Source organism: Motacilla alba, chromosome 11 (genome assembly GCF_015832195.1).
Source record: "Motacilla alba alba isolate MOTALB_02 chromosome 11, Motacilla_alba_V1.0_pri, whole genome shotgun sequence".
Lineage (NCBI taxonomy): Eukaryota > Metazoa > Chordata > Aves > Passeriformes > Motacillidae > Motacilla > Motacilla alba.
Window position 1 is genome coordinate 13,725,182 of NC_052026.1, and position 26,726 is coordinate 13,751,907.

The window sequence follows — 26,726 nt, forward strand, 5'->3', positions numbered from 1 at the left end:
ATCACTGTCTGAGCAGGGCTTACAGGAGAGGCTTTGACTGACAGATGTCTGACAGACTAATGGCTTGGTTCCTTGTTAAGTCAAAGCAAACTTGCAGGAGAGGATAGTTGCATTAGTGTGGATATGAAGTCTCTTGTGAAAATGTCATCTGAAATGTCGAGGTGTTGGCACAGCAGTGTGTTGATTAAGCTCTGGTTGTGTTTGTGGCTCATCTACAGGCAGCTGCACGAAAACCAGAGGGCCTGATCTGAGAGTTGATAGGAGATGGCTGTAAGTACATGTCATGGTAATCCCAAGCACTACCCTACCCAGCTGAAAAAGACTGTCATTCTGACTAAACGGTTGTGTTCTTGCAGGAGGCAGCTTTCTGGGAGCAGTGACCTGGCCATAATTTCCTAGGTTTGGCAGGAGAGGAGAGAGAACAAAAGTTTTGTGGTCATTCAAGTAGCTCCCTTGCCAAATGCTGGCTCAGTCTGTTACTTAAAGTGTGTGAACCTCTTGGAAAAATGCCAGAACAGGCAAATGTATCTCTTAAAATCAGTCACTGGGTTGAGGTCTTGTGCTGTTGTTTGTGGGTATCTGGAGGAGCTCATCAGGAGGGGCTGGGCTCTAGCTGCAGGTCTCCTTTTCATCAGCAGCTGGGCAAGAGGCACTGCAAAGGCCATGCAGCCAGTGTCTTATCAACCTGCAGCGTGTGGGATCTCTGGCAGCTGCCCCTGCCATGGTGCTGCTCTGGCTCAGTCCAAGCTTGCGTTAGGAACCTGAGCTTTTGGAGAGCTTGGGGCTTGCTCAGCAGTGCGTCCATTTATTAGTCACCGTGCTACTGGGACAGCTCTTCTGGCAGCAGGTTTGTGAAACCACGGGATTAGTTTGCTCTCATCTGAGAAGCTTGACATGTGAATAGTCCTATTAAAAGCTCCCAAACCCTCTTGGCTGAGGCTTGGTGACTAGCCCAGCAGCTGGAGGAGGACAGGCTAGTGTAAAGCACTGATACACCGTGGGATGCACTGAGTCAGGGTTCATAAATCCGGTCCAATTTTTGGAAAATATGTTCCGTTTTGTCTGCTTGGATGCTAAAAGATTCAGAAAAGTTTAGTTCTGCAGTTTGTGGCTGGCCTTCCTTGTAAAAATGAATTCCAAGTGTTATATAAACATGGCCCTTATTCCAGTTGCAGCATAATGTGCTGGCTCTTGTGCTGTGGAGTTGGGGGCACAACCCCTTCATGGAGCAGGGCAAAATGTTCCGGCCAAGCAGCTCATGGGAGCTTGCTCAGAGCTGTTGGAGAGCCTGCAAGGCACAACGTGCAGCTGTGTGCCTCTGGTCCAGATGCAGCACAGCTCTGACTTCCAGGAAGTACAGCAAACTTCTTTTTGTGTCACCAAGTCAGTAGCATCAAGTGACACGATAGCAAAGCAGCTGCTTGCGACCTCAAAAGCAGAGTTTTGGGTTGTGGTGACAACAAAACAAACCAATGGTGTTGGAGTTGAGGAAACAAGCTTTGGCAGCTTCCCTACTGAAGGCAGATCTGGGAGGATATGCAATAGCTGCTTCCTCTCCAAAGTCCTGTATGCTGCAAAACAACATCACATGCCTTTTTGGGCAGACTTAGCTTCCATTAGAGCTCTGCACAACTACTGGGAACTGCAAGTAGGAGGTATATGAATGCAGCTACTGCAGTTCCCTGTGCATTCCCTTGCAATCTGAGCTTATGGGTATAATACTCTTACCAGGACCTTTTCTCTCATATTCATTGAGCATATTGATCAATTTTGTTCCATGTTTTCCTCAGTTTCTTCTAAAAGCAAACTAGTAAAGTCCTGATCTGTCAGAAACTTATTATCCACTCAGAGTCCAAAGCTCATCATTCAAGAGCTTTAAAAAGTGGGACAAAAACTCATTAAGACATAGTTCAGGTAGATTTCCCATCTATCTTTGCTTTCAGAAATCAAGCAATTGCAGAACAGATGGCTCAGAACCCTTTGCACACAGTGTGCTGCCCGTGAGCTGGGCTTTTTGAAGATTTTAGGAAGTGATTACTATCAATAATAATCCTGTGCTGGCTGCGTGGAGGTGAGGGACATTCCAGGTTCTGGCATGATCTGGTGTTTGGCTCTGTAGCATGTTTGTGCTGCAGACTTGACTGAGTTACTCAGGCAATGTCTTCTCCCTGCGAGTGTGAGCATAAGCTGGCCATGATTTGGTAGAACAAACCACAGCTGGTCAGCTGCAGATTACCCTGGGGAGCAGAGATCTGGGTTAGAGCTCTGCTTTGCTTCACCCTTGATGTGTGTAGTTGGTGGGGAGCTCTCTTTGCTACATTCAGGATTCATAGAATTATTGAATGCTTTGGGTTGAAGGGACCTTAAAGACCATCTTGTTCCAAACCTCCTTCCATGGGCAGGGACACCTTCCAGTAGACCAGGTTGCTCCAACCCCATCCAACCTGGCCTTGAGCACCTGACAAACTGAGTGGTACTTAAGTCTCTGGCCTTTATTCTCCTTCCCTATAAACTTCATCTGTTTTCTGCAACACTGAGCAGTTGGAACATCTTTGTAGCTACGGAGTGCTGGCCATCTTTGCTAGAGTTCCTTGGAAATACCCAGAAGAGTCAGTTGGCTTGGAAGCCGTTTGACCCCTGATCCCTTGGGCTCAGAACAGTATCATGCTGTACAGGCTCGGGTTGGAGCCTGAGGAGGAGCTCTCTGGCTTGTGCCCATGGCTGGGTGTCATGTCAAAAGGTCAAGTTCCTCAAACCAGGCTGAGTGCTTGCTCTGACCTCGGTGCTGTGGATGCTTGTGCCATAATGCTGAGGACTCATATGGCTCAGTGGAACTGAAAGGCAGCCTCAGTAATGCTGCTTCAGAAAAACCAGGGAGAAATGTCTTTTGTTTTCTCTGGATGATGTGTTCACATCTGGTTTGACTCAACTCTTTCAGCTCCTCTCTTACCCCATAAAGGTCTTGAATCCCTGGGAGGATGCTTGCCTAACTGGCCTTCTGAGGTGAAGCTGAAGGGAGATGAACATTGTGTACCAATGCAACTAGTAGAGCTCTGAGGAGTAGGATTGTATGACGTTCCTCGGTTCTGGATTCAGTTTTTCCACAGAGACGCTTAAATGCTTTTGGCTCAAACAGTGCTTTTATCTTGACAGAACTCAGCATGTTGTGGTTGCTTGTTGGCCAGGACTGCAGCTTGGTTGGGCACCTGACCTGCAAGCAGGGGTAACAGAGGAAATAAAGGTTTCCTCTGCTTGAAACTGGAGAAAGGGCAGACTTCTGAGCATGTTCTTCCATCTTGGGCAGGGATTGCCTACCCTGTGAGATGGATTTAAATGGTCTTCATCTTCACTAGCCCCTCTCTACCTATTAATGCCTGAATTGTATTTACCAGCACAATTAGCTGGGCTGCTTTGATAATGTAAGACCAAGATGGTTTATAATTTCTAAGTTGCTGTTTTTGTCTTTTTGGTTTTGAAAGCTTTACAAATGTCTGCACATCACTGGTATCTGAGGAGACTTGCTGTGCGTGCAGTTAGGTTCTTGGTTGTGATTTTTTCAGAGGAGCCTGCACCCAGAACCCTTTTGGCTAGAGGAAGTGCTTAAGTTTATTTGGTTTTTTCCTCCCCCTGGATTTCTAGCAAGTACCTCCTAGAAAATCAGTAAGCTTCCACCTTGACCTAGCAGAGTGAACAGCTGGCCCCAGTGTGTGTGCTCAGTTACACAGATGCTGTCACAGGTTTGTCTTTAAGATGAGGCAAGGCTGATACGGTGAAACACTGATCTTTTCCTGCATTTGGGTTGTCCATGATAAAACTGAGAACAAATATAAGTGCATGACCTAACACATGCCATTTGTCTAGGTGATCTTTCAGAGAATAGAGTGCCTAGAGAAGTGCTGAGCAGCAGCTCTTTTGGCTATACTGAAAAAAAAAAAACCCAAACCCAGCCCAAAACCCTCTAGAGTGGATTTTTTCTTTCTTTTTCAGATTTGAAACTGCACCTCCAGAGCACAGACTATGGGAACTTCCTGGCCAACGAAGCCTCCCCGCTCACTGTGTCCGTCATTGATGACAAGCTGAAGGAGAAGATGGTGGTGGAGTTCCGTCACATGAGGAACCACGCCTATGAGCCCCTGGCAAGTTTTCTGGACTTTATCACGTGAGTACCAGCTGATCATGAGCAGCATTTGAAATGCTGGTGTTCTTCCAGACTTGAGAGCTCTCAGGCCAGCTTTCTACTCTCAGCCCTGCGCCTGCTGTGTTTTATGCAGCTTCTTGAATGAAACGGGTGTGATTGTATCTGGAGGTCTCAAAGCAGCAGCATTGTCGTATCACTGTGTTGTTGAAGGCTTCTGTTCCCAGGGAGCCTGTGCTCCATTGGTACAGCTGCTTGGCTGCCTTCCATTGCAGTACTGATTCAGTCTCTTAGAGGTACCATTTATCTTTGTCCCTTGTGTTAAATGTTCTTGGTTTTTTAAAACTGCTGTAAAACACAGGCGTGCCATGCATGTGCATTGCAGGAGTTGCCTGCTAGTTCTGAGCCACTGAGGTTGATCAGCCTTCATCAGGGCTGATGTGATTCTCCTGTCCCACCCCAGGGGCTCTGGCCCCACAGAAACTGGTTCAGGGAGTTGAGCTGGCCAGAAATTGAACAACTTTTCCCTTTTGGAGTTAACCTTTGACTGGTTTTTCTTGGACAGCTCAGTGGGATCCAGCAAATGCCAGCACTAGGGGAAGGCAGGACCTGGAATGTGCAGCAGGGAAACACAGGCCTGCAGCAGCCTCAGCACGTCTCTGTCAGTTGGTGGAAACACATGGGGCTTCCACAGCAGGTTCAGCTGATGTAAAAAGCTTGAAATAGCCCAGCAGCCTTGAGGTATCTTCTCCCAGTGGTTTTGTACAACCCTCTGCTTCCCAGTGTGCTGCTCTTGTTTTGTTCGGTAACAAAATGGAATCGTTATTGGCAGAGGGATACTAGTTGTCCTAGCTTGCATCTGAAACGTGGAAGTAAAATTGACTTTTTTTTCCTTTCCTTGGTCTTCCTGTAAGCTCTAGTTGAGCTTGCAAACTACACAGCTAGTGGTCTCCTCGAACCACCAAGGAGATGCCTCAGGGACAAAAGTGAGTTTCTGGTTCAGTAGAATGTGACTTCAACTTGCATTTCTGAGAAGATCATGCTCTATTCTCAAGTGGGATAGTTAATGTATCACTTCTGGTACAGTGAGCCTGGGCTCATCTCAAGTGCTCTGGCAAGTGATATTTAATCATGCATTTTTGGCAGGTTTCTGTTATCCTGCTTACCAGCTAAAAGTTCTTGAATGATGCAGGCTGATGTAGAAAGATCTTTGTGGTTAATGGAAAAATTTTAAATTTTCATCTGTCTGTGACATCTCCTGCGTTTGCAAATATTGAGTAAACACCTGTCTCTCTGCCACCTGCCTTTGTATTCACTCCTTTCTGTGTCTGGGTGCTACTGCTATCTTACTTTCTAATCCAGTGGCTCCAATCTATTATTTTCTGTGTCAGTGTGTCAAAACTGTATCCTAAGCCTTTCCTGTTTTCTAAGAAATAGTTTTTACTTATAAGCTTGTTAGTAAAATTTCTAGAGTTTTCATGTTTGGACCCAAATACGGAGCAAAACATTACTAAGCTCCCATTTTGCAGCAATGTTTCCAATGTATGAAGCAATTTCTAGTTCATCATCTTAGCTGTGCAGAGCAATCTCTTCTATACTCTCAAACTTAAGTTAACTCTTAAAACACCACTTTGTCCATCTTGAATTTTATGTCAAGGCATCAGTGCTATTTGAGCTTGGCAATATTAGGTGGGTGGCCCTCCACTGTTGCTTTTCCTTTACTGTGTTATAGGATTATGAAAATGTCTCCATGGAATTATCATAATAATCACTAATGCTTCTGTCATATCTGTTTAAAGGCAATAGTTTGGGCAGCACAGCAGTATCTTGCAGGCTTTAAAACTTTGCTGTTGCCTAAGAGTCTCACTTTAATAACCAGTGTGTGGCAAACATGAGCTGAATGGTCTCAGACCATGCCTGCCTTGGTTTCACACTGCCTGACTTGGTAGGAAGGCTATGGATGGCCATGGAAATCCAGTTCCTCTTAACTTCAGTCCTGTTATCTTTATCCAGTGTCTATATCCCCCTTGTGTTTTGCAGAAGACCATAGACATCTTGTGTAGTCGCAAAGGCTGGCTCTTACCAGCTGTTGGGATGACTTTTTAAAACTGGTGTTCTGCCCTCAACTAGATTTCACTTTGATCTTGTTCTGCTTCTGTCATTCTGATTTTGATGAGTTCTCTAAAGGAAAACATGATTCTGTGCAGATACCTCTGTCTCTTGCTACTGCTTAATCTCTTTTTGGATATATTGTTTCTGTTCAGCACAGAATGTTCCTTCCTCCACTTGTCTTCACTCTTATCTCTTCCTTTCCTTTTTCCCCACAAGATTTGCTTTAATGCCATTGTCTACAGTGCTGCCTAGAGGAAGGCAAAAGGTGGAGCAGGAGAAAGTTGTTTTTCCATATGGAATGTCTGCATTCTTGTAGTCTTTTGTGCAAGGAGGTCAAGTGTTCAGTTGGGTTTTGTTGGGGTTCTGCTGCACCGCTGATGGAGGAGTCTCCTCTGGGTCTGCACTCATCACACCAGTGGAGTATTGTTGGAGTAGAGAAGGTGTTACCAGCTTTGACTGGTCCAAGGTGGGAGTCACTATCAGGGTATTAGAAACTCTGATAACTTGTAATGACTCTACAGGCAGGTTAAAACAAGATACATTGAACCACGAGGAGTTTGGAGAGGGTGCTGCTTTTGCCCAGCTGTTCTTAGTAGCTTCTTTTGATAAAACAAGTATTTTGGTGACAGGCCTAGTAGAAAAGAGACTTCTTAGGCTGTGACTTCTTAGGCTGCCTTTCAGACTGTGTTCCCTGAAACCGTCCCTTGAGTTGTTGCAGGTCTTGGTTTGGGGCAACGGACAGAAATTCCAGAGATTTTGTCTGCTGACAGTGTAAAACTTCCCATGTGTGTCCCAAATAGTTGGAGTGGAGAACAGCTCTCTTTGGAGCTGGTAGCACATACTTGTGCCAGTGGTTTTCGTCTAGCTCAGGCATGTATGGAGGCAGCACTGTAAAAGTGTTCAGCCAAAGGATGTTGGCAGTGCTGGGGATTTTGTGCTTGTGCACCCAGAGGTACTGTGTGATCCTGCCTGCCTGGGGGACACTGGGACAAGCCTTTGCCTCTTGATTTTTCATTCTGGGTGCACACACACATAGGTGGTGATTTATCTTAGCCTTTTGAACATGACTATTTTCCACTCCATTCTTTCAGGGAAGTTGATGAGACTTGAGCAGGAAATGATAAAGACTGCTCCTGGTAGACAGCTCAAGGCAATTGAGGCACCAGGTGGTCAGAAGAAGAAATTGTACTCAACTGGATGTATCTGTGTGCTAATAGTACACAGGCTGAAGTGAAATAAAAATAGTAGAAAGATGTGGAAAGTTTGAGCAGGGCTGGAAAGCTTGAGTTCACCGAGACCTCCTTTGAGCTGTAAACAGAGATTTTTAACATTGAGTGGGATTGTAGGAGGTGTGTCTGGCTCAAATTGAAAGGAAATGTTTTGTAGCATGTCCAGTTCAGCTTTGAAACTCGTTGCTGCTTGGATGTCTTTGTATGTACTTACCTTTTTGGCCTTCTTGGGACTCCTGGATAACCTCATATAAGATGAGCCCACTGGGGCCTCTTAACACTCATTGGTAGTGGCCACACTGTGCATGGCTGATGCCAGGAGGTGGATCAAGCACTTAAAAAACAGTCAAGCTTTCTCCTTCCTGAATGTCCTGCTGAACCTTTGAGGTGGTTTTGAGTGGACCATTGGCTTACTGTTGTGCTTTTTTGAGGATGCTCTGATCCGACTCAGGACACATTGCTGAGATCTGGGGAAATGCCAGATTGTGGGAGCAGCTGTGGTCCTTGTCTCCTCTGGCTCCAGCACCAGCCTGCCAGGAGTCATGCCCTTTTCCCAGGTGAAATGATACCCTGTCATTTCACTTGCCTGTTCGAGGCAGGCCCTGCAATAAGTGAGGCCAGGGAAAGGAGAAGCAGCAGTAGGGGCGGTGCAGGGGCTCTGGGGCACAGGGTGCGTGTTCCGTGCCGGCTCCAGGGAGCGGAGGCCGCGCTGCCGGTTGCTTGCCGGAAGGTGGCACTCCAGCCCCGTGCTTCCTGTCCCCAGGTGCGCAGCCAGCACAGTTGGTGGGGATGTTCACCTGGGGAGGTGGGCAGGAGTTAACATCCATCCTGAGCACAGGAGAAAGGACAGTGTTTAAAAGCACGAGGACAAAACTGACTCCAGAACGCGGCTAGGCAGCAACTCCAAAGTAAAGTCTTTGTTCCCCAAGTCACTTGCTGCCACTGATTTTTATTTTTTTTTTTTTTGTCCTGTTGTGCTCCTCTCCTGGCACCACACTGACTCTTTCCTGGCTCTGGTTCTCTCCAGGAACTCTTCTGTGGCAAGTGTTGTGTTCTTAGTACCAAAATAAGGGAAATCAGCCAACTTCCTCAATTTGTTTTTTCAAGTGGTGGCTGTAGCTGGCAGCCTCTGCCACTGCAAGCAGAAAGCTCGGCTTGCTGAGCCTGCTGCAGTCTCCATAACACACCTGCTAGCTCTGCATCTTGCCACGCAGCTCCTTGCTGGAAATCTGCTGGTGCTTCCCCGTGTCTTTCAGCCAGCCATAGTAGGTTCTGAGTGACAGGCACAAATTGTCTGTTAACATCTCTGCTCCAACACAAACAATGGACTGTTCGGCTGAGGGAATGCAGTGATGTTCTGTAGGGCAGCAACAAACAGGTATTAAGTGTTCTTGAAACAGCAAAAGCCACTTCCTGAATTCAACAAGCACATATTGACTTGTGGGATGGAAGTGGGTTTTAGATTCTTCTTAGTGATGTGCTGCCTTGCCTTTCTGTACAGACTTTGTTCTTTGTGTTAGCCTGACACGGTGCCATGGCCTGTCTCTCCCTCCTTCCAGTGCTCCTGTATATGGTTTAGATAGGAATGACATTATAATAAAGAATCCTGACTCCAGCCTGCTGTAGCCTGATCAGATTGCCAGCTTTAGTATTTTTCCAGTGGCAGGGAAGAAGGTTTAGTGGGTTTTTTGGGTTGGTTTGTTTGGTTTTTGTTGTATGTGGGGTTTTTTGTTTGGGGTTTGTTTTGGGTTTTTTTCCCTCTCCATTTTTTCCGCGGTCTCTTCCGTGCTCTGGGAAGTCTGCAGCAGACCAGTGTCAAGGCCCTGGCAGCTGTTGTGCCCCTTGAGCCCTCACAGCAAACTGATGGGCAGAGAAGGGTTTGGTCTTGTCTTCAGTGGGGGAGCTGCTGGCAACTGTGGGCACTGAGTGTCCTGTGGGAGTGAGGGCTAGGGGCAAGCTGGCTCTCAATACATCTTCCAAATCTGTGATCAAGCCTGTCATCTAGAGGACAGACTAGGTCATCTTTTATCTTTTTCTTACCAGCCTGCAAGGGCTGGGAACCAGGTTCTTTTTTTGCCCTGAGGATGCAGCTGGGAACTTGGCTTTCAGTATGTTTTTGTGGTCACAAGATGTGTTTTTGATGAGGCTGCATGTACCTTTTCCCCTTGTGTGTGCCTTTTCTTAACTGACACTTCCCTCTGTTACCTTCTCCCTGACCCAGTCCTGCTCTGCCTCTCCCCTGCCCTGGGTAGATCTAGTTTCTGCTGCGCAGCTTTGAATTCAATTTTAATTTTGCAGCAGTGGTTTTTCTGGAGACAAATTTTGCAATTGCTACTTAAGCTAAAGAGCACTAATCTTATTCTCTGGAGTAGGAAGTTGTCTGTCTTCATTCTAGATGTACTGGAGTGTGCATCCTGGCATAACGGTGGAGGTTACAAAATATGACTGCATCCTTTTGAAATCCTTTCCTGCAGAAGGAAAAAACCCTTCAAATGCTTTACATTAGATGTAGTTCATTCTGACAAGTCCTACAGTCTGAAGGATCCTTCCTAATGCTGCTGCATTTAAACATTGTACTGTTTCAGTCAGGTTCCTTGGTGGCAGTGGGGTTAGGAAGCAAAAAATACTGTAGTGGCTGGAGATTCTGCAATAAAAGGTTTAAGAGCCTTTTCTGGCAGAGGTTGTTTTGGCAAAGCAGCACAGATTTCTGACCAGCAGCTTCCTTGTTTGCAGGGAGTGCAAAGTTGAACTGATAAGCCAAGTTCTTGGAGGGATTATGCAATATTTAAAATTAGAGGGCATGTAGCTAATGGTCTGGAAATGATCAGAGATTTGTGTCCTCTGGATGGTGGCATCAGAGCTGCATCTGCTCACCTGCACTCCCAAAGGATGCTGATCTCATACTGGTTTCCCAGAACCAGTGTCTGTGATGATGGGTTGCATGGTGGTGACTCTGGGAGCCATGGTGTGACTGCGGGTGCCCTCATTAGAAAGGGAATCTTTGAAAAGTGTGTTTCACTGTATATTACATTAAAATGCTGTTTTGTTTGGGTTTATTTTTTTCCTGATGCCTGAAAAATGTTTAATTTGGCCAGTGGATTTGAATGGGAGCAACCTAACTGTTCTGCTATGGAGCAGCATTGTTCTTAACCGTGCATTAACACAGTGCCTGGCAAACAGTGAACTGTGGTAGTGATCAGAAAAGCTAACAAAATGTTACTGGTGGCAGTAAAGATGCTCAAAAAGCAAGTGATGAGCTCCAGATTTCAGCCCATGTGTCCCTAAGGGAGGTCTTCAGTGAAACTCTGCAGAGTCTGAGAAAGGGCTCTAGCATGCAGGCTCTGGGTGATTAGGTGAGAATTTATTGCCCCTGGTCAGGGCAATTTATTGCCCCTGTCCAAGCTCATGAGGTGTCATCCACAGGCAGTGTGTGGACTTCTGTATCTCCTTGGGCTTTGTTTAAAGCTCAGTTTCTCTGGTGAGTCTGCAGGAACAGTCCTTGTACTTCCCCCATGTTCCTCTTGCAGTCTTTTCCTCAACACAATGAAAAGAATGTCTGTTAGAGGCACAAAACAAGAAGGGAAGGGAGTGTGTATTAGGAGGTATCAATGCTGCTCAAATCAATTTGTGTGACTGCAGCTTTTCCAGAAGAAAACCCATGTGCAGTGTCTTCAGCTGAGTGTGCACTCACTAAGCAATTCTGTTTACATGTAACATGCTTCATTCCTCGACTGAAACCATTCCCAAGATCATTCATGCTTGACCTTAGCAGCTTTTGTTTTCCTTTTACCTTTCCATTATTTGCTCCACCCAATACTCTACACTGGCAAGTTCAGCCCAGAGAAGGTCTGGAGGCCAAGGGCGCTGCTTCTGAAGGCTTCCTGGGGGCATCTTGGGTCCCAGTCCCCTCTCCCAGGTCCATTCTGTAAGCTAGTTTGAAGTCTAGCAAACGCTTGTGTAGTGCTTTGAGTAAGTACCACAATATTTAGAGGCTGAGCTGAATCTTGTGTCTGCCTCCTATGGTTTACTGCATGTCAGGTGGGATGATGAATTTTCTTGTTTTCTGCGGGCAGCAGGTCTGTATGCACAGAGATGTTCTGCACATTGGCTGGGTCCAGACCACACATTCACTCAGAAGCAGGTAAAGGCTTTTAGGCCTTTAAATTCATTCAGGTTTCTTAGCTACTAGAGACAGATTGGGGCATAATGTGAACAGTGCAGCCTTTCCTCTTATTTTATATCCCATGAAATGTTGTGGGGTTCGTGCTTTACAGGTAAGATAAGAAAAACTTTATGCAAGTTTGATTTCTGCAGCTGGTCCCTGTGAAAGCAGAATGATTACATGTTTTTGGTCAATATTTAAAATTTAATTAGGGCTCAAGTCTGTTCAACATGGCGCAGAATGCCAGGGCTCAGCTTTGTATCAGCCTTATGTTTCTCAAACTTTAGGAGATCAAATTTAGGTAACCAGAGATTCTTGCACCAGGCTGCAAGGTGTTCAAAACATTCCCTGGTGTTTCAAGGGGTTTTTACAGATCAGGAACAGTGAGTCAAATTCATAAAGCCTTAAAATTAAAGGTATTTCTTGTAGCTTTTCTCTTGTTAGTCTTTAATGCAGCTAACACTGTATCACTGCATGTAAGTTAACAGATGATACCAGTGGAAAACTGAGGTCAGTATCCCAAGAGACCCAGACTAGAGGATGGTAAAAATCATGTGGAGATACAGCTAAATATAGATTAATGCTGAGAACATTCCTGGATACTTGGTTTTGAAAGGCTGCCACAGCCTCTGTAGTACTGTGAAGTTATAACTCTTTGCTCTCAAACGGTCTTGTTGATCTAAGTTTAGCAGAGCACCCACTTCCTGGCTGAGCGCCCTTGGTTTGTGGTGGCCACCATGAAATTCTCAGCTTTCTCTTTGGCAGGTTCACGAATGTAGCACTTAGGTATGGTTTGTATTGGTGTGACTCTAGGAAGGACAGTGTGCAAAGATAGAGAAGAGATCAGCAAGGATGCTTTGAGCAGAGATCATCGCACACTGCATCTGCTCTTGCTGTTCCCAGGACTGTCTGAGCCTCAGCTGCAGATGAGAGGTGGAACTGCTGCTGATCTGACCTGTTCTAATACGAACTGAAAAACTGATTAAAGGATTTGACTCTGTTCACGTCCATTGTCTATTACTCAAACAAGTCTCAGTGAGGCACTGAGATCTTCCTGATGTGCAACATTCCTCTCCTTTCCAGATCAGACATCTGTGCAGTTATTTACTAATGATCTTAAGCCGACCCCACAGATACAAACATCTCAGCTGTTGGCACTATTCTTAGTGTCAGCCACTGCTCTTTTGGGCTTTGAAGTCTGTGTGTTGCTTTCCCCCGTGGCTGCTTAACATTTGGAGCTTGAGAGAGGTGTGACAAGTGGCTCTGTGTACCAGCACAGTATCCAGTGGGATATAGATGGGTGTATTTATGCACAAAAAATCCAAGGAAGCAGCAGTACAGCAGCCTGAAACTTTTTCCCTAAGTTACTTCTCCCATCACCCCCTGAGTGTGTGAACTGAATGAGCTGCAAGAGGGAAGCACTAGATGCTAAAGTGACTATAGTCAAAACAACTTCATTATCTTTTAAAGCTGTCTCTGGAATTCATGCCGAGTTCAGAGCACTGCTCTGATCCCACTGGAAATTTCCCTTTTTCATCCCAAAATAAATTCATGCTTCTATAGTAATCTGAGTAACTGCCCAGTGCAGTCACATAGGAACTTTGGCCTTGCTCACAGTAGTCTGAGTTAATGTCTAATGCTGGTTTTGGAAAGCATTAAAGCTGCCTGAGCAAGGCAATATCTTAACCCATCCTGACAAAACCCCTGCTATGCACCTCTGCATTGGCCCACTGCTGTCTGTTGGCTGTGACATGGAGGGCTGTCCTCATGATCCCTTGCAGAGCAGCTGTTGGAGCTACAGTTTTGGCTCTACTTTTGGAGGATCCCTGAGACTCTCAGGTCATGCAATATTCCATCATTAGTCATGCTTTGTGACTACTTGCAGTATTGTTAACGGTTTTTTTAGTATCCTGGAACAGAAAGCAATAAAAGACCAACCTATCTGCTGTAGGACAATGACTCTTTATGATTAGATTAGATTAGTTAGTGGAGGAGGGAGAAGCTGTAACTGTTTTGGGGTCACTGCCTTGCAGGGCTGTGCCTGAGTGCCTTGAGGCCAAGTTGTAAATGCCCCATATGATGAGTGTTCATGCATTTCATGTGCTCCTATGCTAAAACAGCCTTTCCAAATATTCAGTGGGCCACTGCAATCTTTCTTGCATATCTCATTTATCAGTGTCTCTACTTATGTAATGCCAGAAGGAGAAAACATATGTTGTCAAAGTACTTGTGTATGGCTTTTGCACTGGTGTTCTACTCCTGCTTGATTCTGCTCCATAGCTACCCATGGGTGACTATGTCAGGATTTAGCTTCTGTGGGCTGGCTCTCCCCTCTTCTCTTTGAGGGCTCTCTGCTGTGTCTGCCTGAGACCATACCTCCCAAAACCAGCAGTGAGAATGAGCTCTGGCCTGCTGCTACTGGAAGGAAAGTTTCCCCCACCAGTGCCTCTCTTTTGGCTTCTCTAGGCATATCCTAGCCTGACTGTGTTCTTGTTATCTGAGTGTCACCCAATGCATATTGTTCTGCAGTGGGAGTCACTGGAGGAGCCAAGATAGTGGCTCCAGTTGTCTCAGACTTCAGGAAGCTGTAAATCATTGTCTCTGCACCGTTGTGGATGATGCTGAGGATATTTCTATGTTTGCTGACTCTTTTCGGTCCCTTAATCAGAAATTATACTCTCCTGTGAGATGTTACTGACACTTGTCAATATTGACTAAAATTGTATTTCTGTGAGTGTGAATTGCTGCAATATATGACACCTCTGTCCAGTGGGTGACAGGAAGAGTTATGCCTGGTGTAACTGTGCATGTCAAACCTGGCTGGTTTTGTGCCCATGTCCCTGGGTGAGCAGAAAGCAGCTCAAAGCAGGAGTGTCAAACACATTTGTGTGCAAGAGAGTTTTGCTATGAAGAGGCTGTCCAAGTGGGCTTCATGGTGTTGCAAGTGACAAACTACTTCTATTTTCTTATGTGTCCCAGAACATGGTCCTCTTATTAGCTGCACTGAGAGCTAGTGAAGGTTAAAATGCTCTTGGAGGGCTCTGAGCAGGCATTAACCATGAAAGCTGAAACATTTGAAGCTGGTTAGAACTTTATGGGATATGAGGAAAATGACAACAAAAGTTGCTCTATTACACAAGTAGTTGGAGGTTCTTGGAAACACTGCTGCTGCTGTACTTAATCTATTTCTTTGGGCCAAAGAGGAGATGCCAGCGTAGCCAGGACCTCTGCTGTGGTCTTGGGACAGCTTTGGTGATGGAGGCAGATGGGTCCTTGTTGAAACCTGACACAGCAATGTCACTGTTGCCCCTTCCACAAATAAGAAGAGGCTTTTCCAGCTCCCCTGGCACTGGAAGACTTGTCCTGTAGCCACAAGTGACTAAGCTGTGACTGATTTTATTGGGGTGAAGTAGGACTGAAAGTGAATGAGGATGGTTTGGCCTTGCCTGAAGTAAATGGAACTATTGTGAAGGATTAGGTAGTGCTGCTGGTGTCTGCCTGGCCTTAACAGGTACAAGAAGACCTTTGTCCTGCTGTATTTGCCTTGTTATTGTGAAGGTTTGAAATGCTTTCAGGAGGGAAATTTGAATGAGAATTCCCCTTCTGTCTCACACATACTGACTCTTCCTGCAGGGATGAATCCTTTGACATCAAGATTTAAGGAGGTGAAGTAATCTTTAAACAGTTGGTGCTTCCTTAGCACTTGGGCTATAGACTGTGGATTTCCCAGACCTCCCTGAAGGATGAGGAAACAGTCGAGTTAAGGGGTATAAATTAAACAGGGAGGGCCATGCTTTGCTGTCTGGCACTGGAAGCCAGCTGCAATGTCTTTCCTGAGACCATCAGTCCAAAAGCAGGAGCTTCCATGTGTAAAGAGACTTAGATTTTGGCAGCTCTCCCAAAACCTGGCTGTGGCCTTTGTGCTGAGCTAGACTGGGAAGGGATGAATGAGCTTGGTGGGACTCCAGTGAGCTGCTCTGAAGACCTGAGAGCAGTAGGGCTCCAGACACTTCTCAGTTCCTTTATTGTACGGTTGACGTTGGCAAGGCTCCTTGCAAATATCTTGTGGAGAGTGGTATCTGTAGTAAGCTGGGGATAGGAAGGAGGTGTGCTGGCATACATGACTGTATTTCCTTACCTATTTCCTTACCTGGCATACATGACTGTATTTCCTTACACTGTGGGCTGAGTTAAAATAACAAATTTGGTCTGGTTGTATATTGTTGCTTTGCTTTGTTGAGAGAAGTGCTGGTCATGGTCTTTCCTTAAAGCTGCTGTGTTGTACTAAGGAAACTTGGATGTTGAGGGCAGATGGTGGAGTTGGGAATGATCTTCTGTATCTTTGTTCTGGTGCAACTCATGGAGAAGCATCTGTGTTAGGGTGCAGATGCTTTTATTTACCAGCTGCTTACTGCAAGAGACTTACCTCAGTTCTCATAAACAGGCCCTTCTTGCTGTCCTGGAGATTGCAGTCATCTCCATGGTGAGAGCTGCACAAACAGGAGGGAAGATAATGACCTTGCAGATTAAAGGGCAAAAGGAGGTTTCCTAGTACATGAAGCTTGTGCTGATTGCCCTGGTTCTAGATTGAACCAGGAAAGGTAGGCTGTGAAAACAGAAGGGTGCTCTGCAAAAATCATAGGGCCAGGAGGTGCATTACTCAGCCCTGCAGTGTGGAGAGAAAAAAGCAGCACCTGTTTGAGGAACTAAGGTGTGGATTTGATGTTTTCATGGACATGCCCTTTGAGCATATTTGAGAGGCAATAAGCCCATCTAATAAAAACTAGCAAAATCTGCCTTTAACTGGCTCTGCTTACCTGCCTTTGATGTGGTTAAAGGGAAGCAGGTCTGCACTGTGCTCTTTGTTAGTTTGGAAATGCAAAGACCAGCAGCATCCCAGTGTGTGTCTGTTAAACATCACCAGAGCCTTGCCATGCCTGTCTTCACCTCGGTCCCAGGATGCTGGCCTCGAGTTCCCTTTCTTCAGTACTCAAGTACCTGTGGGAAGCCTGACTCTCATCAACTCCAGATGTGCATAGCTCCTTTTGCCATTCTAGTTCAGGCCTGATCTCATTTGTTTTGAAGCAGCTCCTGGCAAGGAGCTTATTCAAGTCTTTTCTATCATCTAACTTTTTAGAGTTCTAGGAGTGCAGTCAAGGGAGTGTAAAATGCCACATACCCTGCTCTTCAGCATCTGTGCTTCTTCCCTGTGCTACTGAAGGATATGTGCAAAAGCAACTTCTGCTGAATTAAAAAAAAAAAAAAAAACTCATCTCATTTGATGTTTTTCAGGTTCTCAGCTTGGTTGGCTTGTGGCTTAGCTGGTGGTGAAGATGCCTAGAGTATCACTGCTGTTCTTGCTGGGGACACTTGGTATTTATGCGATGCCTCTATCCCTTGCTTGGACCTTCTACTTTGAGGAGGCTACTAGCCTTTCATGTGTTCCCAGTCTTCAGGCTAGCTGTGTCTCTCTTCTCTGGCTGGACTGGGAGTACTGGGAGGTGTTCTTTCTCCTCTGCTCAGGGGAGGCCTCACCTGGCATGCTGTGCCCAGTTCTGAGCTCCTCAGTGCAGGAGAAAAATGGACATATTGGAAAGGAGGGCTACAGAGGGTTTGTGTTGGTGGAACTTATGCCAGGTACTGTGATTCCAGATTGAATGTCCCATTGCTACAGTGCCAAAGACTGAATCTGCTAATCCTGAGCAACATAAGTGGAGAACTCGGTTTGGGGCGTCATAACTTGGGCTAATGCGAAGAAGTTTGTAGCTTTTGGTGTAAGGTGTGAAAAACCTTGTGTGTAGTTTCTTGAGGGTGTGAGTGGAGGTTGTGCCAAAGCTGCCAGTCCTGTTGTTGTTGGAATGGAGTGAGGCGGCAGAAATGTGACCCTTCCTCCTTTCACTTGGCAAGATGGAGCAGTGTTGCTGACACTGAAACTGGAGCCAGGCTCCCCTTGGAGGTGTGTGGGGTTAGAATGAGAGACAGTAGACAAATGACCATGGGGGAAGGTTAGGGAAAGCCTTTTCATTGCAAGTGTGGTTGGAAGCAGAGCCCCAGGGAGGTTGTGAGATACACATCCTTGCAAGTAATTCAAAGTTCATATGAATATTCAAAAGTCTTTTTGCCTGAGCAGCTGGAGCTGGCCATGCTCAGAGCAGGTTATGGGGCCAGAGACCTCCAGAAGTCAGTTCCAGTCTAATGCTCTTCAGTTGTAGGTGGTACCCAGATGGTGTGGCATAAATCACAGCCTGGGATTATGCCTGACTGCCTTTGCCTAGGCTGACATGATAAACAGATGCTAAGGAGGATGCCTTAGTACTTCTTTGTGGGAAGTGTGCATCTTTCTGGAGATGTTCACGAGGAGATGATGTGTGCCTGTTGCTGGGTTTCATATCATATGTATTGTTTCAGTCTTCCTCTTTCATTCCTCCAGGTACAGCTACATGATTGACAATGTCATTCTGCTGATCACTGGGACTCTGCACCAGCGTTCCATCTCTGAGCTGGTGCCCAAATGCCATCCTCTGGGAAGTTTTGAGCAGATGGAAGCTGTGAACATTGCTCAGACACCTGCAGAGCTCTACAATGCAATCTTGGTGGACACTCCCCTGGGTGAGTGGAGCTGTTCAAAATACCTCTCAGCTGTCTGTGGTGGAACAGATGTCCCTTTCTCCCCAAGTCTAACTATCTCCAGCTAAGCCTGAGTTGTGCTCCAGGAAGACAAAGCGGTGGGTAATGCACAGCTGTGGCTGTGCTGCCTGTGGTGGCTGGGCTTGAGTTCAGGTTTATGTCTGTCCTATGCCATCTTTTCCTCTGGAGGACCATCTACCTCTCTGTACCCTTCAATCGGTGTCCAGGCCATCACAGTAGTAGGGCAAAGTGCTGGACACTTTGGTTTTTGTGAGCCAGGCCTTGAGTCTCCTTAGTGAAAGGCTATTGGGTCTTCTGCTGGAATGAATCACTTGATTTCTAGCATTTTTAGTTGGACCATTGGGTAATTTCTTGTATGCAGATTTTATAGATAATTACAGAGATCTGCACATGCCCAGTCTTGTTCTGAGACTACTAAAATTAGCACTAGTTAAATGAAAACCCTTTATGTAAACAAAAAACAAACCCAAACAACCACAGCAAAACAAAGATATCTCCAAAACCTTTTAAAACTCATTTTATAGCAGCATCCTGGACTGAGGTATATTGTCTCAGGGCTACAGGCTTGTTCAGGAGGCACGTAATGCTAAAACTAAGTGTCTTATGAAGAGCTAGTCAGACAGATCTGTTCTTTAAAGATAAAAGGTGTAGGAAGTGGTTCTGGAGAAAATATGGAAGTCTTTGTGGTAGTAGGGGAGGTAGTCACAGGTGACTTTCTAGTTTAGCATCTGTGGGCAAAAATGTAATGAGATATGCCTGAGTCAGTGATTAGTCATTCTTTTGGGGTTGCTAGAAAGAAGAAAACACTCTTAAGTCATCATGCTGTATTTGATAGAAATAGTTGGCTTTGGAACTGAAAGTGCTTCTGTAAATGCTCTGTGTAATAATGGGGCAAATGAAGTAGTTGTCATGGGAAAATGACTTGTGCCCAGTAAAGAAGGGAGAACCTGCCTCAGGAGATCTGGGTTGCAAGGCAAGGCAACAACAGAGCAGGAGAACTGAGGCACTGCATGCAGCTGAGTTGAGCCCACTGTAGGGATGATGTGTGGGAAGAAAATCCTCCTCACAAGTAAGTGGGAACCTTCCCATTTTGGCAAAGAGATAGAACAGAGTATTTCAGAGATATTATGTCTCAGAGACCTTAAAGCTTCCCGCAGAATATGGAGTGAAAATGCTCTGTGTCAGTGTTGAGGTACTTCTGGACAACATGGCTGGCACTTGAGGGTCTTTGCCTCTTGCTTTCAAGTACTTGTGCATGAGTTGGTTTTGCCTACTTCAGCCCTGCCTGGGCTAGCTTCTCCAGACCTTTGCCCTGGCCATGCCCTTGGGGCTGTGTACCAACCAGTGTGGCATTTCTTCAGCAGGGGAACATGGGGAGTAGCTGTGTTGCCTAAACAAGCAGGCATGCAGGCTTCAGTTGTTTAACTTGCACTCTTTCCAGTGACCACATGCAAAGAAACAGCAGCTCTATCTCCTAAAAGGACTTGAGTAGCTACGTGGCTTGGTGGGAATGCCTAACCCCAAATGGCTTTCATAGGTTAACAGGGCTGTAAGCCTAATTTGGGATATTGGAGGGCCAAGAACTGAAATAGCTGTGTACTCATTCCTCAGCTACTCTGAAGTAGCCACTGCTTAGCTCTCCAGGCTGGCCAGCACATCCTGCAGTAAAAACCAGACCTGGCACACTCTGTTTGCATTTTTGCCAGCCATCGGGAGCAGCGTTCCCCCGGACACGTGGCATTGTCTCTGGTGCTGCAATGAAACTTCTGCAGAGGTTAACCTCTGTTCAGTACTCTCCAGACCCACACTGTGACTGGTGTCCTTCCAGGTAGCTCATGCTATAAAAGTGGTGCAGGCCAGAGGTGCGAGCCTGCACTGCAGCTGGTTTGTTGCACAGAGCAGAGCACTGGTCAGTTCTCAGCGTGGCTGTGGTGTCTGTTACCCACAGCTGCACTGTGTAAGCTGAGGCAGATCAGATTTCTCTTTGTAGCAAATTCAGCAAAGTTGGTTACTGAGCGAGAGTTGAAGTCAGGAAGTCTTGTCAATGGGTTTTATTGTACTAGTCGTTTGCATTTACACTGTAGATGTACAAGACTCATCTATATCTGCAGCTTGTAGCACCTGTTTGATCTGAAATCTGTGTTCTTTAGGTGGCAACAACTTCTCCACCTCCCTCCCAGGGGTACTCTGGCAAAGTATGTAAGGCTGAGCATCCTACCAAGTCCTACTGATTTATTCTGTCTCCTGTTAGTAACTTTCAGCTAGAGAAATAAAAGCCCTTGGAAGAAGTGGAAAATGAGACTGATAGACTTGACCAGGAGAAACAACTCCTGACTCCAACCGTGACCAGTGTCATGGGCTATATGAGCTATGGCACCATCACACCTTCTTGATCCCCACTAAGATATTGTAGAAGGAGGGAGAAGCATCACGTCCTTGTGTTTCACTAGCTGCTGTCTCTAGGTGCTTAAGCACTCCTGCAACGCTGTAGCAGGCGGTTCAAAGCTGCCTTGTCACCTCCAAGTGCCTGCATCTGGGAACAGTTTGGGGACCGCTTATTTTTGAATACAGGCTTCTCTATCGCTGATGCTGGGGGCTAGAGCTGAGAATTTCTGCTGGGAATAGGCTGTTAACAAAACCATAGGACTAAGGGGTAAAGAAAGATTTTCATATGAGAACCCCAAAAATTATTATGGCCTAAGGAACCATGGTGGAGCCTGAGGTTTTGAGTCATGACAATTTGGCTGCTGAAGATAAGGGCCAGGCCTAGGAGGAACAAGCTCAACACAGGATGTGCTTCTGCCTGGTATTGTTGAGGAGACTGGAAAGTGCTGAGTATGGCTCTGGTTAGGGCAGTGCTAACTCTGTCTCTGGCTCTGTTTCAGCTGCTTTCTTCCAAGACTGCATATCTGAACAGGACCTGGATGAAATGAATATCGAAATAATTCGAAACACGCTGTATAAGGTAAATTAGTCATGGAGTTGCAGAATGGGTTCTGTTGGAAAGGGCCACAGTGGATCATCTGGTTCAACCTCCCTGCTCAAGTAGGGCTGTCCCAGAGCACATGGCACAGGATTGTGTCCAGCTGGTTCTGAAGTATCTCCAGTGAGGGAGGCTCCACACCCTCTCTGGGCAAACAGTTCCAGTGCATGGTCATCCACACAGTAAAAAAAGTTCTTCCTCGTATTCAGGTGGAACTTCTGTGCATCAATTTCTGCCTGTTGCCTCTTGTCCTAGTGCCTTCTCCTTCCTGAAAAAGGAAGGAGATGTAAACTTCCCTATTTATTCCTGGCATGGTGATTAAACATGGCCAAAACCTACTTGTATCCATTGGAAAGTAAAGATAACACTCCTGGAGGGGCCTGACATCTGATCACACAGCTCTGCTGAGTCAGGGCACCAGAGCTAGGCAGAGAGGATTTTCTCAAGAGTCTGTGCAAGAGATTTTGCAGAGGTTGTGTCTTTGAATTTACTCATGCCCCAGGCAGGCAGGAGAAGTCTGCTCCCTTACCACACGGGTTCAGAGGTGCAGTTAACTGCATTCACAGTAACTAAACTTGGTTGAAGGACTCCCGTCGGCTTTGCTCCCTGTCTTGAGCCCTTCCCAAAGACCTTCCAGCTGTCTGCTCAAGCCTTCTGTGGCTGTGATTTGGGTTAGATGTTCTTGGTAGAGCAGTGTGAAAGATGCAAGCTGGGGAGAGTATTGGCAGAGGGATGTGGAGGGGGCTAAGGATCTCCTTGTCCTGAGCTCTCATCTCCTCTGCAGGCTCTGTCTGGTTTTAGCTGGCAGTGTTGAAGCATGTGTTTATGGGCAGGCTGTGGCTATCGCTCCATCTCGACTCTGTGGATCAGGGGTGGGATGTAGATTTTATCTGTCAATCTTGTTTTGGCTGGTCACGTCCAGCCTGCAGTCGGTGTGACCTCTTCTTCCCAAGAAAGCTGTGGCCTGTTTGGAGAGGCAGAGAGCAGGTCAGGCATGAAGGGAAGAAGGCAAAGGGAAGGAAAAGGAGCGGTGTGTCAGCAGTCATGCCCAGCTGCCTGTGGCCTCTGGCGTGTGCTGGTCTTTGCTGTAACGGGGAGGGACACCTGTGTGCATAAACACCACAGCCTTGCAGGGCACAGGTCTCCACGTGAAGCAGGAGGGGGAAGGCAGGCAGCAGAGTGGGCACAGGGAAAACTGGTTGGGAGGGAGGTGGGATCTATCCCTTTGGATCCCAGCTGCCATGTCCTTTCCCATATCCTTTTTGAGTCTCAATACTGCTTTGTAGTCTGCTTTTCCTACCCACAAATGGAAATGTAGGTGTCTGTAAAGCCTCAGTGTGTGCTGGCACCAGTTCTTTCTAAAGAGCAGCCCCTGGGGAATACAGGGGCTCTGTCCGTAACAAATCACAGGGATGAAGGGGTGGAAAAGGTGATTGCTGCTTACAGACTACTCTCTCCCCAGGGACTGGAAAATGTATAATACAATGCAAATGAGGGAAATAAAATCACGGCTGAAATCTGCAGCAAGCTGCTCTGAAAAGCACAACAGGCCTGGGACAGATGCCTGTGTTCGTGTGGAGTTGGCATGGGAAGGGGAAGTGCTATCTCCCAGACATACTGGAGGCTTTTAGAGAATCTGTGAGTGTGTTGACAGAAGGTTTGAGCGGGATTCATAGGAGGAAGGCTATTACAAAGACTTCTTGTTAGCAATGAAGGTTCTTAAATGGAAATATGATTAAAATGGGGAACAGAGGTTAAAAATGGTCAGTGCTTAGTGTAGAGTGCAGTCAGCAGCCAAGTCTTGCAATGGAAGTGTGCTGGCATTGTTATCTTTATTGCTGGCCTTCTTATCTTCAGTGCTTACTCCCTTTGTTCCATCTCTTGTTGAAGTGAAGCCAGCTGACTGTTGGCCTTTGCTGGTGGCTTTCTTGTAGGAACCAGTTGAAGGAGCTTTGCAACTGGACAATAAAATAAAGCAGGCAAATCAGTGTGGATAAATGTAGAGTGGTGTATGGGAGAGGCCAGGAGGGAACCCTAACTCTGCTAGTATAGTGAGGGTCTCCATGTTCCTTCCTACTACTAACTGGAATCTTGGGTAATGATTGACCTAAGCAATTGTCTCTATACAAGGTAATATGTTCCTAACAGTAGAAAAGAACTGTGTGAGTATCACTGTCCTACTGCCTCCATCTGTAAAGTGTGCTTGACCTGGACACTATCTCATTCCACTCATCTCAGAGTATGAACAGCAAAACAGGAGATGATGCTAAAGCAGATACATTTAAAGGCTTGGGTATGATGACTTCTGTACAGAAAACTGCAGGAAAAGGCTAGGATTCCTCACCTGGCAGAGGAGGGTGGTATCCACAGATGATGATGGAAAAGTCAGTGTGGATGGACAGGCCACAGGCCTGCCTGTCTTCAGACTGGATTTGAGGACAGGTGAGGCTGGCAGGAGGCAGAGGGGGTGAGTTCATGAAAGGGAAGACCCATTGAGGATCATTAAAGGCAAAGACACCTCTGTTCTTGGGGTAAGGGCTTCAGGACATTGGAGTTTTTCTTCCAGTTGCTGTCACTGGAAGGGCACCCAATGCAGCTGTTAACAGACTGTTTCCATGTTGTCTGTGATATTGGATCCCCATTCACTGCTGGATATTTGAGTTCACCTGTATTTGCTTCTAAAGCCTTAGGTTTGTGCATGAGCTCTGATAAGGGCAGAGCTCTTCTCCATGTTCCCTTTCCTGTCAGCCTCAAACGGCATCCACTATCCATGTCCTTGTTCCTGTGGTAACTCTGCAGACTGATGCTCTGTGCTCTCCTCCACCTGAGCAGTGGCAAGTGTTGGAGAGGCTTTCTTTGATGAGTGATGCTCAGCCAGTATTGTCCAGCACTGTGTGGTAACAAATATTTACAGAACACAGTAATCCAGGTACTTTGCTAGTGCAGGGGCTGAGGGTATGCAACTTGTACATTCTTGGTCCAGCTTAAGTCCTAGAGTTGTGATAAAGCAGAGATTTGTAGTGTCTCAGCATCCTTTTATTCCATTCCTTTGAAGTGATTCTGGTTACAGCTCTCAGCTCAGGGAGGTGTTTTATTACTTGATCACTTCTTCTGAGAACATTTTTGCTGAATGATACTTTTAGCCATCCACAGCCTTCTTAGGCTCCCCCTGGGAGACAGAGTCATCTTCCGGATGGATTACAGAACATCTCCACAAAGGATTTCCTGGAGGCAGCGTAGCTGTGCCTTGGCCGTATGTTTTCTGCAGCGCTTCAGTTGGGATAGAGACCAAGTGGCCGCAGTGTGAAAAGAGAATTAGAGAGAATGGCTGGTTTCTTTCACAGATGTCCTGTCTCATCTCTTGACTCTGCTTACACAGCGCTACTTTCTGAGTGTAGATCTTGCAGCTATGGTTGTGTGGCTTGGCATGTTTGTGGAGGCCAGAGCAGGGTCAGGAAACCACGTGAGACTTCAGTAAAATGAGTTAGGCGACTCAAAGGAGAAAAATAGGCTTTAACCTTGCTGCCTGGGGATCTTGCCCACAGTAAGCTCATGCAGTCACTTGAACAAACTCAACCACAACCCTTCATGTCTCTGGCTCTTGGGGAAAGCACAGTCCTTGTGTGGGCAAGTTCATATGGGGCCAGAGTGCCTGTGCTGTGTTACAGAGCGTCTGGGAGCAAGCAAGCAAAGTCTGCTTGCTGTCTGTCCTTCACTGAAGGGCCCTGTGGGGGAGTAGATGGAGCTGTGTAGAAGAATGCTCATCTGCCCTCTCTCTTCCAGGCTTACCTGGAGTCCTTCTACAAGTTCTGCAAGACGCTGGGAGGTACCACGGCAGATGCCATGTGCCCAATCCTGGAGGTAGGTCTGGTAACTTCCATAGCTGGAAGGTATTGCAGTGATGGTCATCACTCCCTGCTCAGGCCCAGCTTGTCTGCCAGTTGTTAAGCATTCTCCAGTTCGTGTTCAGCGTCCCCATGCCCGCTTGACCTGCTCACTGGGAGACTTGGGGAGCACTGCCTGCAGTGACTTTGGTTCCCCAAGTCTGATACATTTGTTGCCTCTGTGGCAGCATCTTCATCCTCTCACGTGGATAACATGTAGGAGAGCTCCCAGAGCTGTTGGAGTCACAGCCTGTCTCCATTCCAAAGTTTGCTGTGAGATGTGTAGGACGCAGGAGCAATAGGTGAGAGTCAGCCCTTGACTTGGGCAGGATTTGGCTTGTGCCTGGGATGGGGATTTCCTCACCTGAATGCTCCCCAGGTACTGGGCATGTTGGAAGCCTGCACTTGTAGCCTGCCCTGGCTGAGCACTGGAGAACTGTACACATCCCAGTAGCCTCCTCATGCTGCCCTCTGATGTGGCTGTGTGCAGAGCAGCACTGATATCTGCCAGCCTCTGGTAAAGATATTGCATCCCAGCATGAGCCACTCTTTTCCCGCAGTTTGAAGCTGACCGGAGGGCCTTCATTATCACCATCAACTCATTTGGTACTGAGCTGTCCAAGGAGGACCGAGCCAAGCTGTTCCCACACTGTGGCAAGCTCTACCCTGAGGGCCTGGCTCAGCTGGCCAGGGCAGATGACTACGAGCAAGTCAAAAACGTTGCTGACTACTACCCTGTGAGTGCTCTGGGGTGAGGGCCATGGGGATTGGTGTAAGAACCTGCTCTGCATCAGAACTTCTTGGGGATCTGGGGGAACTTGTGACTTGACAGCTTGGGGAGAGAGGTGCCAGTCTTCTCTGATGCTGTTGGTCCTGTGCTCTGCTTGGGCAGGACTTGGCTTGCCTGAGATGTCGTTGGCATCTTAGTCATTTTAGGGGTGACTGGGAGACCATGTCCCCTGTCCAAGGGTGTGGGGACTGCCCTTACCACAAACCCTTGAGGTGCTGATGTGGCAGCAGTGACAGACTCTCCTTGCCTGATTTGGGAATGGAAATGCATCTTCAGTGAGAAGTGGTGTTGCCCCACCTCCAGCCTTGAGTTCTGGCTCAGCTGATGGTGAGACGCTGACCTGGGAGGACACGTTTGGATTTGTCTGTGTTCAAGCCACTTTGTGCATGGCTGTGGACGTGTTTGGAGTCAGAGCTCAGTGTCCCCTTACTGAGCAGCCTGTGTGTGTGGGCACAGGGGTCCGGCCCAAGCACTCCAGTCTGTACATGGAGGGGGTCTGTACCTGATGCCCCTTTTCCTGTGGCTTGAAGCAATGATATGCCTTTTGACAACTGCACATTTTGGAGAAGGGGCAAGACTCTTGGTTTCTCTGTCCTCTGACTTGACCGGGTGGCTGGAGTATCTGTGACACAGGGGGCCCTCAAGTGCTGCTGAGCTTGGGTACAGAGTATATCCTCATGTAATGCTTTCCTGCAGGAGTACAAGCTGCTATTTGAAGGGGCTGGCAGCAACCCTGGAGACAAAACCCTTGAAGACAGGTTCTTTGAGCACGAGGTGAGTGAG

The 26,726-nt window shown here is 46.8% G+C and overlaps 1 protein-coding gene across 1 annotated transcript in view; it reads left to right on the top strand.

Annotated features, from left to right (window-relative positions):
• Positions 1 to 26,726, top strand: part of ATP6V0D1 (ATPase H+ transporting V0 subunit d1) — a 34,296-nt gene that overhangs the window by 5,721 nt on the left and 1,849 nt on the right. The window contains exons 2-7 of the mRNA XM_038148520.1: positions 3,988 to 4,159; positions 18,069 to 18,247; positions 21,172 to 21,251; positions 25,053 to 25,130; positions 25,714 to 25,890; positions 26,640 to 26,717. Of these exons, the coding sequence (XP_038004448.1) occupies positions 3,988 to 4,159; positions 18,069 to 18,247; positions 21,172 to 21,251; positions 25,053 to 25,130; positions 25,714 to 25,890; positions 26,640 to 26,717 (764 nt within the window). The remainder of the gene's footprint in view (positions 1 to 3,987; positions 4,160 to 18,068; positions 18,248 to 21,171; positions 21,252 to 25,052; positions 25,131 to 25,713; positions 25,891 to 26,639; positions 26,718 to 26,726) is intronic.